General features: G+C 44.5%; 1 protein-coding gene across 1 annotated transcript in view; it reads right to left on the reverse strand.

The window, feature by feature from the left end:
* Positions 1–548: 548 nt before the first annotated feature.
* LOC145406209 (dual specificity tyrosine-phosphorylation-regulated kinase 1A-like) overlaps positions 549–13,018 on the reverse strand; it is a 54,052-nt gene continuing 41,582 nt past the window's right edge. Inside the window, exons 6-9 of the mRNA XM_080277415.1 lie at positions 8,980–9,266; positions 7,434–7,580; positions 6,394–6,832; positions 549–1,315 (exon numbers count right to left, since the gene is read on the reverse strand). Of these exons, the coding sequence (XP_080133541.1) occupies positions 549–1,315; positions 6,394–6,832; positions 7,434–7,580; positions 8,980–9,266 (1,640 nt within the window). The remainder of the gene's footprint in view (positions 1,316–6,393; positions 6,833–7,433; positions 7,581–8,979; positions 9,267–13,018) is intronic.

Genomic DNA, 13,018 nt, shown 5'->3' on the forward strand with positions numbered 1-13,018 from the left:
CTTGATACAGGGTGTTGACAGTAACATGGATGGTGGTGATGGTAAGATAACAACAGTGATCCATTACTGTGGTGGGCCAGGTGGGTGAGAGGAGAGGCATGGGAGAGGGTGGTGAGGGCGAGGTGGGGTAGTTCTTTGTGGTTAGGAGTGAAACGGGAAGGGAGTGGGGGGTAGGAGGGGAGGGGGTTCCTGAGACTGGGTCAGCCGCCATGGCCACCGGGCCCCTGGCAGCCTCGCCGGCGGATACAGTAATAAATAACAAGATAAAAGCAGCGCCGGGAGGGCGGGGGTGAGAGTGAGGGTAAGGGTTGGGGTGGGTGTTGGTGTGGGGAAGGGGCCAGGCAGCCAGGTGGGGGTGTGGGTGTGGATGGGATAGCCAGCCTCCACACTGGGCGTGACGCATGGTGGTGGTACACAGGCACGCTGGGCACGTGGGTGGGGTGGGCGCGGGGGCCAGCCCGGCCCGGCCAGACTCTGGTCACTGTCCCGGGCCTGGGTGGCCAATGTTCACAGTTCACTGTTGAGCAGGTTGCTAGTGAGCCCAGCCGTTAATGACTGGCCAGGGGGCTGTGTTGCACCACCATTGGGCTGTCCTCGCCCCCCGCCCCAGCCCCGGCCCCAGCCCCGGCCCCAGCCCCAGTGGCACTGCTGCCGGTGGTGGTCTGTCTGTGTGGTGTCCGGCCCACTGCCGCCCCACCTGGTGCCGGTGCTGCTGGTCCGGCACCTCCCGCTTGTGACATGGGTAGGGGCTGCGGCTGCTCAAGATGCGCCCCGGGTGGTCGTGCCCCCTCATACAGCACCCCTGGCCCTGACCCTCCCGACACCACCGGTACTAGAGAGCCCCCAGGGTAGCTATATCCAACCACCCCACCCTGCCCCCCTCCACTGCCCCCGCTACTGCTGCTGGAGGTGGGCGGGGGGAAGCCGGGGAGGCCAGGGTAGTGGTAGGGGGCTGAGGGCGGGCCGGCCGCCCCACTGCCCCCGCCAGGTGCCAGGGGCAGGTTGACCGACCCTGTCTGAGTGCAGTCAAGAGCCATGGGGAGGTAGGAGTGGGCGCCATACACTGCTGCGGGGGGCAGGCCAGCTCCACCCGCCGCCCCCGACCCGGGCGCCGGGGCCTGGGGCTGAGGTCGGCCGGCACCCTCAGGGGGGCGGGGATCTGGGGGCCGGCAGCGGTGGGCATGGTGGGGGTGCACGTGGCGGGGGTGGGGTGGGGGGTGGTGACTGAACACCTCACAGTCCATGGCTGGGATGGGATGACCCGCGTGGGTGTGGTGGTGTGACGGGTCACTACGTGCCCGACCACACACGGCAACTGTAACAAAACAAAATCCACATTTTAGGTGCCATAGCAAGCTTCCTAGCACCTTTTACTCATCAATACTCAGGATACTGAGGTGCAAAGTACTGACTAAATCACTGAGAATGAGGTATGACAAAATCTCCAGCCACCAATGTGACTTAGAATGCAACACAATGTCATTACACAATTCATATTACTTCACTACACAATTCACACTACTTCACTGTACAGTCTATCGCCTTTATTCCAACCCACATTATATACACATCCATCCAGCACAACATACATATTTTAAATCTTTCACAACAAACTTTTCAAAGACAGCCACAAAAGGTTCTATAAAATATCAGTTATAAGATAATATAAAACAGTCACTATTACCCTAACTTCATCTTACATTAACCTCTAGATGAAGGGCATATTTCAGTGCAGCCATTCTCTCCCTACAGGCATTTTTCCCAAAACAGCATGTTTTCAATCCTTAATATCTCGGAAACTATAGCAGTTAGGGAAACATATTATACACTACATTGCTCATCAACTCTTCTTGTGAATGAAAGCATCTCCAGGTCTGCAGGTGGACACGTCAGTGAGCATGGACGTGAAGATCAGTAACCTTTGGCGCTCGAAGCAGGATGTATTCATGCGTGTGCATGTGGCCCCCACTTTGGCATGCTCTCAGCGTGATAACTTCTCCACTACTAGATAAACTAGACACAGTGGTGTCCAAGGCACACTCTATGGCACTATCACTGGGCCCTTTCCTAGTATTCTTGGAAAAAGGCTTGGCAGGGGTGGATAAGGCAAGGGGTCGACGTGAGGCGGGAATGGAACCAAAGTTGGAGGTTTCAGAAAACATCGTTCTACACCTGGCAAAATGACAGAGCAGACCGAGGGTGTTGGGAGGTAGGAGTCTCCCTCTTCTCTTTGGTGATGGGATCAAATGGCAGCCACCTCAAACTGTGGCGTGAAAACAACTGCAGATATTACCGACACTCAGCGGCCTCTATCCACCCCTTTTGCATCAGTCTATACCAACACCCGGCACGTAGGGATTAAGGAAAGCAACATTTACATCCTAAAGAATATCTACAATACCTTTAATCAAATGGAGTGAGTGTCTGACATGACAGATACCAAGAATTTCAACACCCTGACACCGGACTCCCTGCACTCTATCCCCTTCCCACAACTGGGCTAATTTTCATAATTTGGATTTTCCAATAATTTTTTTTTCTTTTTCTTACAAATCAATCATAAATGATACAAACACAAAAAAGGATGTACTTATCCTCTGCTGGTGTATATCTCTACTAGTGCATGAGAGGCTGACCAGTCACTACACGTGTACTCTGGCCCTCCAGGTGCCTTCCCCCCCCCCACCATCACCACTGTCCCAGCCAGCCTGTCCTCACACCCTCCGGTGCACAAGAGAGCCTGCCACACCATTCTCAGAGTGTTTGGTGCAATTTTAAGTTGAAACATGCCCATGAAATATAAAAACGTCATCAGACGTGAACCGGTGCCTGTCGACCGCGCATCCTCAGACATGAACTGGCCTCAGAGGGTTAAGACACCAAACTTATTCCACCACAATATCATGCAGCACAACTACACTCCAAACACTTTCGCTTTCTCAGATCTTTAGTACAGTGAAGAAAATCTGTTAAGTATTTAAGAAATCAGCAACATCAGAAAAATATACATGACATAACTGCTGTACAAGTTATTACCACTGCTTTCAAAGAACCAGCAACCTTTCTTCCCTGCTGTACCCTTTCAAGCACTTCACCCTCCAAACCTCCATCCTTTCTCATCACACTACCCAAGTACTTAAACGTACTCACATTTTCCAATTCCTCACTATCCAACCTTGTTGTACATTCACTGACTTCACCTCTCTCAAAGACCATCACTTTACTCTTCCCTAATTCACCTTTAGATTCCGATTCTTACACATTCTCCCAAACTCATCCACCAAGCCTTGCAGCTCCCCTTCGTCTTCACTCAACAACACAGTATCATCTGCAAACAACAGTACAGGGAGTTTCCAAACACTATCCTCTCTCACCAGGGCCACTCCAACATCCACTACCCTACCTTATACCTCTTTTATTACCCCATCTATATACAGATTGAACAACCATGGAGACATGACACATCCCTGTTTCAACCCACCCTCCAAAGAGAAAAATTCACTTAGGTCACCATCCACACGCACTGCAGCCTTAGCACCATCATACATACTTTTCACAGCATTCAACAACTTTCCATCTACTCCATATATTCTTAATACTTTCCACAACCCTTGTCTATCCACCCTGTCATATGCTTTCTCCAAATCCATGAAAGCCGCATACAACTTCTTTCCCTTCTCTAGAAACTTTTCCACTAAAGATCTCAGAATGAATATCTGATCTACACAACCTCTTCCCTTCCTAAAGCCTCCCTGTTCTTCTCCAACTAATTCCTCTGTTCTTTCTCTAACTCTGTCAATAAGTATCCTACCATACACTTTTCCTATTATACTAAGAAGACAAATGCCCCTATGATTACCACACACTTCTTTTTCCCCTTTTCCTTTGTACAAGGGAATAATAATACCTGACTTCCAATCCTCCGAGACTCTACCTTCCTCCCAGGCCAATCTGCACATCTTCCTCATCCATTCTACTATTATCTCTCCCCCATGCTTCAGCATTTCACCACACACTCCATCAATTCCTGGGGCTTTCCCCAATTTAACTTTCTTCATTGCTTCCACAACTTCTATCCTACTGATTTCTTCCTGTCTTCTCACCTCCATCCTTCTCCCAGCCATTCCCCAGCCACTTATACTCGCATTACTTCCATCCTGTATGTTCAACAATTCCTTAAAGTGTTCTCTCCACCTGCTCACTTTTTCTCCCTTCTCCACTAGTAATCTACCATTTTCATTTTTCACTCCCCTGCTAACCTCACTTCCACCCTGTCTTACTCTCTTCACCTCTTTCCAGAACATTTTCTTACAGTCCCTCCACTTTACACTCAAATTCCTTCGAAATTCCTCATCTACTCGCTTCTTACTCTCTCTTACTAATCTTTTCACCTCTCTCTTTCTTTCTACATATAACTCTCTCTTCCGCCTCTCAACTTCTTCCACGCCCCTATTTCTCATCCATTCATTGTATGCTTTCTTCTTTTGTGCCACAGCCTGTCTCACCTCTTCAGTCCACCACACTGTTCCTTGCACCCCCCTCCGTCTTCTCTTCCTCCCACACACCACATCACATGCAGCACATATTTCCTCTGTAAATATCCTGCACACACCTTCCACGTCCCCTATCTGCTCCAATTCATATTTGCCCAATCGTTCCTCCACTTCTCTCTTATGCTCTGCCTTTTTCTCATCCTCTTGTAACCTTTCCACTCTCCTTGCAACTACTCCTTCCTCTCATCTTTCCCTTCTTCTATTCCTCCATCTTACTTGTATCCTAATTCTGGCCACCACCAAGTAGTGGTCAGAAAGTCCACTCCCCCAACCTTTATAAACTCTTGCATCCATTACACATCTTCGCATCCTTTCATCCACACACACATAATCAATCATTGCCTTCTTTTCATTCAGTTCACCACCCACCCTTCTCATCACTCGCCATGTATACCTGTGGATCATTTTATGCCTGAAGAGGGTATTGGCTATCACCAACCCCCTCCCAGCACAAATGTCCACTAACGCACTGCCATTCTCATCTATCGCAGCAGGCACGCCCCACTCACCAACTATTCCATCCACCTTCACATTCCCTACTTTACTATTCATATCACCGATCAAAAACACTCTCTCATTCCTTCCAACCTTTTCCATGCACACTTCCACATTTGTCCAGAACTCCTCTCTCACTCTGCTAGCACGATCTTGCGTTGGCGCATACACACACACAACCGCCCACATTTGTATTCCAACTTTCAACTTTACCCACGCAATCCTTGACCCAACTGATCCATACTGTCTTATGCTCTTCTTCCATCTTTTACTCACAACTATACATACTCCTTCCTTTGCCCTCTCATTCTCACCTATTCCTGCACATATACCCCATCCATACTCCCATTCTCTCACACTTTCTCCTCTCTATTTTGTTTCAGTCATTCCACATACATCCACTTTTGCACCCTCAAGCACCTGGACAATCTCTCTCTCTTTCACCTAATCATTCGCTCCTCTTACATTCCACGTAGCCATTACCAAGTCCATAAAATCACTCACATATAAATACTGTACTTCAAAGTAATCTATGTACATTTCTATAGCTTACACCTACACTGAAAAACAGTCGTCTCATCATCGTCATCATCACTACCATACCTTAAATACCTACCTGTGTATGGTATGTGGAAAGCAATGCCATAATGCTGTCTCCTTGGATTATTCTCTCTTATAGGAAAAAAAAAAAAAAGGCTGTATCTGCAAGTGCAAGGAATGAGAAGAGCCAGGAGTCATATCATATGCATTCTGTTTATCTCCTGTACCACATGACTCAGTACCAAAATCTACTAATCTCCCTGTATTTCTGATTCCCATACAACAAGGGTTGTATTATGGATCCACTGAGGCACTGGAAAGACATTCACTGTGGAATACAGAAACACTAGAAATGCCACCACAATCATCACCACCATCATACCAACCACTTTACCTCACTAGTCTGTAGGGTAGCCTAAGAGGGTAAAATGGATGAAATTGGTACTAATGTTGCTGATGATCCCAGGCTAAACTGGAAGTGAATCTAATGGACTGCAAAAAGTTGGCCGCTTCACCCAGGCATTCCTGTAGAACTTTTCGTTAAGAATATACTAAAAGATCAGTACATGTCGTTAGTAAGATGCATGAGAGGTGTGGTGACTGGATAGAACCACGATCTTCAGTTCTGTAGCAGCTCCTCTCTCCACCTGCCAGAAGCTGTTATAGGAAGAAGTATGAATTATAGGTCTTCAGTGTGTGCATTTGTGTGTGCTTTAATATGAGAGAAAACAAGCAAAGGCTGAGTCAGGAAATGCTGTTCCTTTCAAAGAAAATTCTAGCAATAAAACAAAGGTAGAGTACTAACCGGGCTGAGAGGTTGTGGCATGGTTGACTGGTGATGCCACGGAGTGCTCGATGGCAGGGCTGGTGGAGTTGCTGGTGTTGGTGGACTCATCAGAGGTGCGCTTGAAGAAGTTGTGCTGGAGGCCGTAGTAGGGTGTGATGCGGGTCTTGGGGTCATAGTCCAGCATCTTCTTGATCAGGTCCTCGAACTTCAAGTAGTCTGACACCGAGTGGCCCTGTTCATTGAGCCTCCTGCCTCCCGGACCCCCGCTCTCCACGCCTATTATATCGCGGAGTTTGCGGCTGAGGGGCGGCTTGTACTTCTTGCCATCCTTCGCCTTCTTCAGGATATACGTGCCATCGGGCAGTTTGTCAAAGTAACGGCGTGCCTTGGTGGCCATATCCAGGATATGCTTGGGTGGCATTCCCAGCACCTCCACTATCTTGTTCATTTGGTCAACCTGCAATAACACCACAATTTTGTCTTGATGTTATACTGTTGTCAATTTGGTTACTATCAAACTTATATTCACACGTGGAAAGTGGAAAAAGTGTGTACCCAATATGCAACTTCTTCCAAATGTACATATGATACATCCAAAGCCACAGCTGTCACTCTGCCAATCCATCAAATGCTTTGCTATCTTATCAAGCGCACAGAGACCTGGGGCTTGACTACTTTGTCCAGATATGTACCGCCTGTGCGACCCGTAACATTTCTTTGTTGCATTACGTGAGCCATAAACCCCAAACACCTCTTGGACATAAACGTATATGAGACATGTGTGACTCAAGTACATACCCATTACACCATCAGGCACCCATTTCACTACTGGTTTATGGCTACCACACAGTTCTCACAAAACAAAACACTACTACACTGCCTGAACAAATGAATGAATAATAAACAGTACTGGCAATTGTTATGGTTTACAGCAAGTTGTTGGAAAGTACACTGGAATTATATCATCATCGTCAACAACATCCTAACCTTTATTCCCTGGGTACACCTCACTAGCCTTAACTACAAAACTGCAAGTGGCAAGTCTGCCCTGTACTGACCTCGTTGGCCCCAGAGAAGAGTGGTTCACCAGTGTGCATTTCCACCAGGATGCAGCCCAGACTCCACATATCAATAGCCATGTTATACGGGATACCCAGTAGCACCTCAGGTGACCGGTAGAATCGTGACTGGATGTACTGGTAGATCTGGGGGAGTCATCATTATAGTTACTATGGAAACACAAGCAAAAACTCCACATATTGATGGCCATACTGTATGAGATAGGTAGAATCACAAGTGGCTGTACTGGTAAATCTGGAGGAAACATCACTGCAGTTACTGTGGAAACAGAACAAGAATGGAAATTCACTGGGTTTGACGATATGAATATGTTACTCTGGAATTAATGATCAATGCAGGGGAGACATGTATACATCTATGTGGATATTTGAGACACAGGAAAAAATATATAGGGTACAACGGGGTAATTTCACTGCGGGGTAATTTCACCGTGATACAAATAATTCCAATTCAAAGGCCCATAGCTCCCAACCTACAGCATGGATCAGCTTCTGTTGGGCTTAAGTTTTCAAGGAATGGTGACTTAACAAGGTCATGTGAAGCTTTGATCCATTGTGCAAAAACATGGCATTGGAGAAATGATATTGTTTACTGAAACTTTTCAGCATTTACTGCATCAATAAAAATTGGGAAAAACATTCTATTTACCCATTACTGAAAAAAGAGTTGAGCGGTAGCATGGGACTGGAGTGTATTGGAGTTGCGATGAGAGGAAATAGATTGAGATGGTTTGGGCATGTGGAGAGAATGGGGGATGTGCAGACAGTGAAAAGTTTTAATGTTGGGGGTAGGGTAGTGAGTAGTAGACCAGAAAAGACCTGGGACAATGTCACTGGGATGCTGCTAGAGATCAAGCAGCGTGGAAAGCTGTCATTAGGTGACCACAGCTGATGCATGCATGTATGTTGGAGCCTTCAAAAATGAAAACGATATATATATATATATATCAATACAGGAAGTAGCAACAGGGAACCAAAGACTCCATACACATGAGGGTAGATGTGTTTATGACCGGGGAATAAATTAACAGCTGGAGGGAAAAGGACCAAGTAAAATGGTATTGCTGCTGCATTACTGGATAACATCCAATTACCATACATTAAACAAATAACACAGATCTTTTAGTAAAGTACCAGAAGGTAGATGTGATGAATGACTGCATAAAATAAAGATAATTCAGAGTATACATGAACACTCTAATTTCAGGCCCTCCATATTGGAGAATGGAATAACAAGTAATGACAGACAGGTTAATGTCATTGTTTGGTATTCCTTTGGCATGAAAAAAAATAATATATATATATATATATATAATGGTACTGGTAGATCTATGCCATTATCTATCTTTTCTTTCACATGCCAATTCCATTTTATTCACTTCAAGGTGCAGAAGCCCAAGGCACGGCAACCACATACGACCGATCTACTCCCCTGGTGGCATTACATGGTCAAGAAACCTCTTGATGACCAAACCTGTACAAGGCAATCATCCCAATTAAGGTGCTCCAACCACAGAGTACTCACCCTCTGTCCCATCTGACATGAGCTGCCAAAGTCAACAATCTTGATGGCACTGCGCTTGGGGTTGCAGAGGAGGATGTTCTCTGGCTTGAGGTCACAGTGGATGATCTGCAGCTCTGGGGTGGAAAGGAACAGTAGCGCCGTACACAGCTGCTGTGCGAACTTCCGGGTGAGGTTGAGTGAGACCCCACGGAAGTTTGTGTTGCGCAGCAGGTCATACAGGTTGTAAGAGAGCAGCTCGAACACCAGGCACAAGTGGTTTCTCCACATGAAGTGTCGCTTCAGACGCACTGCAGAGGTATAGGTTGGGTTAGCAGGGTGGGTGTGGTGGTGTTATAGGGTTATGTTCTGTCACAGGTCTTTCATTATTTCACATACAAGTCAGGGGAAAATAATGATGAAAACAATGAAGTATGAGTGAAAGAAACTCAAGCACTCTGGGATCATAGAGGAGGTGAGGATTAGGTCATGCAGAAGCAAAGTGGAATAAACCCAACAAAAAGAAAGAGAAGTACAGTTTATACACAACAACAAAATGTAAGTATTTTCAAGGAGGAAAGAAAAAGACTATACCAAACCAGAATAATGCAAAACAATTAGCAAAAGTTAGGGAAACTAAAATATTAAAAACCCATAAGGAGCAAAACAACTGCCAGTCACCATACAAACACTCATTTCCTTAACTCGTGCATTACCATTACAAGTGCATCATCATCCTAACAATACCTGATGCAATCCTTCAAAATCACTCTTCACCTGTATAATTATCTTTTAAATCTTTTCTGTACAATGCTGGATGTATTACACTTCTGCCACAGCCAAACAATTTTACCCTGATTGAGATACACTGTGATGAAGCATTAGACAAACCTCAACATTCATAATACATCATTTCACACCCACCTACATCCCATTCGACACAACTCTCCTTATACTCACATATTTATCATAATTAGTGATTCCCTTAAACAACTTCCACCTTCAACCTTCTCTCACCATACCCTCCATGTACACAACACTGTTATTTGATAGTCAATTTAAGTAATATCTCCCATGAATCATTCGCATCAGTTAATTCCACAAACTAATTACATTCACTGACATAAGACCCACAGCAGAGATGAAAGTAACACAAACAGTGGTAAGTAATGAAGCTAAACAACAATGGCTTAGAAATGTTAACATGATAAAAGTAGAGCAAAACTTGTACCCAAACCTGAGATTTTTAAACTGACACTGTCCCATTCTCTTGTGGGTTAGGAAAATCCCTGACAACTCATTCTTACCGGCTTACTTCTGTATACAGCATGCTAATATTCCATTATGTATTTCTGTACATGGCATATTGGTCTTCTCTAGTATGTTACATAAGCAAATTATCTATTGTAAGTTACACTGCAAATTATATCAGTATCAAAATATTTACATTTGCACTTAAGACCACTGATTATGCCAGCGTATGTATGTCCCTATTATCTGACGGCAGCTCTCCATCTATTTCAAGACACTAAGCCATGTCCATACCAAGGATTATATTACATATAATAGAGTATATTATCAAGGCACAATATACAAAATTAACTGCTAAGACTGAGGTGTCAGAAAGCCTCCTAAACCAACCAGAATATGACCCACTGACCCAATAGGTATATAACTAGTTTTACTTTCTCTCATTATCAAAAGTATTAATCTAACCTCTTCAACCTGAGGAAGTATTTTCTACTAAATTCTTGCTATCTTCAGCTTATAAGAGACTTTTTAAACTGGAAAGATAAGATGCAGACCATATCACATCCTACATCCAATAACATAACTCTTCACCTTAATCAGGTCAATACCAAATGGTTGATCCAACTTAGGACTGACTTTCAAACTGGAGAGGAGAAATATAGCAATGATTAACCCCTTCACTCCTAGAAGCTCTCCCTAAATTGAATAAAATCATCTGTACAAACCAAAATAACAGAATACATCCTCAGACTGAAGGGTTTAACACCCTCAACACACATCATTCCTTAGCTAAATACAGGTAATCTAACGGTAGCAAGAATAGTATTGAAAAGATGTCACTGTACGGTATAGGAAAAAAAATGAAATCTTTGTTTTTTAGCTTCCCACGGCAAGTCCACCAGCTGCAGCCACTGGTTCCAAGTGGAGAGGAGTACAAACATTGGCCACTTCATTCTTTATCAGTACATGTACACTTTTAGTACACTGATATCAACTTAGGATAGAGCAGACAGAACAACATTGGCCATCACACTCCTTACTAGTCATGTGCAATTTAGTACAAGAATGTCAGGCCTGAAAGTGGGGAGGAAAACAATCACTGACCATCACACTCTACCACTGCATGTACACTTTTAGTACACAAACATCTGGTTAGAGAGTGAAGAGGAGTGCAAACACTAACCATCACAATCTACCTATACATGTACACTTTCAGTACATGAATATCAGGTTAGAGAGTGAAGAAGAGCACAAACACTAGCCATCACACTCCTCACTGTTACATGTACACATTTAGTACACGAACATCAGGTTAGAGTGGAGAGGAGTAGTACAATCACTGGTCATCGCACTCTGCCACTACTACCGAGTGCTGTACACATAACTATGCACACACAACATTGAGGAGACAAGTGTGTGAGAGAGACTACAGCACACAAAAGGGGGGGAAAGGGGACCACACCACTAACCTTTACTTACGCAGGCAAGCGAAATGTAGCTTTACTGTATGTGGGAGGGGGAGGGAGGGGGACACAAGGAAGGCAAATCAGGGATAGAAGGAGGACTGCAGTGGGAATAACTGGGGTTGGGAGTGACAAAATGGGAATGGGGTAGGAATCAGTGAGGGATTTAAAGTGAGAGGGGTGAGTTGGGTGTGTAAAGGAACTCTGGGATACGAACAACTGTTAAATTTACAGTAAAGAAAGGGATGAGGAATGTTGGGGTGGGGGAAGGTCTGTGCCTGATGGGAGGGGGAGGGGGTATCAGCTGTTATATGTACTCAGTTCATCTGGCCATAACCAAAAAGGGCAGCATTGTGGAACCAGCAGCCATTCAAGACATACATAATTCCTGGTGCTTTTATCAGGTAGACTGTGGCTTTACAGGGACAGATTTATCAAAGGATGTGGGTGTTTAGGACAAGGTGAATAGATTAATCTCTTGAATCCTGGTGACATCCTTTTTAGCTTATTCTTACTGCTACCAGATGATTTTACTCAACTTCTTAAAGACCTCTCATCTTGAAAGGGTTTCCAAACTGTATACATAGCCCCTCCTAAGCCAAATAAAACCATCAACAACTGGAAAGAATACAATGAAAAAGAAGTCCACAGGTTGACTGGGTTAAGGAACTAACTCAAAGCACAAAGGTGGTAGTAAATTTGTGGCTGGAACCCATACTAAACTAAGTACGACTTAGAGGTTCTTAAACACGATTTTCAATGCATAATAATGGTAACAGAAGTTAAAAGGTGAAAAACTCTGAACACCACATTAATTAATACTCTGACACAAGAAAATTAAAAACAATCCTTTACACTATATCAATGTTGTGTATAAAAGATCAGTACAGTATGACTAAATCTACAACTAAATCTCATAAACGGTGTGCATATCTCTGGCACATGAACTCCACACTCTGCTAAAAAAAATAATAATCTGGGTACAGAGATTTAACAACTGCTTCAATCTGAAGATGTACTTTCTTCATTTTAATCAAATCACTACCAGATGACTGTGGCCAACTTCAGAAAGTGCTAGAGTAGTGAGGGGGTTAATACAGACTACATCCAACCCCTCTTATACATCTGGAGACAACTAGCATCAAATGAAATAGGAATAACTGGACTGATGTGCTTAATCTTAATGGCTATATCACTGCAGTCCTGGTTCAACTGGCAAGTGAGTGAGTACAGGAAGCTTCAACAAGACAAAAACTATGGGACACTAGGCCACAAAAACACCACCGTTATCCCAACAAATTTTCAATCAAAACTAGAAACACAACTACAGTGCAAGACTGAACCTTCAA

The sequence above is a fragment of the Coenobita brevimanus genome, chromosome 69, assembly GCF_032717465.1.
Source record: "Coenobita brevimanus isolate Jiangsu-jjx chromosome 69, ASM3271746v2, whole genome shotgun sequence".
NCBI lineage: Eukaryota > Metazoa > Arthropoda > Malacostraca > Decapoda > Coenobitidae > Coenobita > Coenobita brevimanus.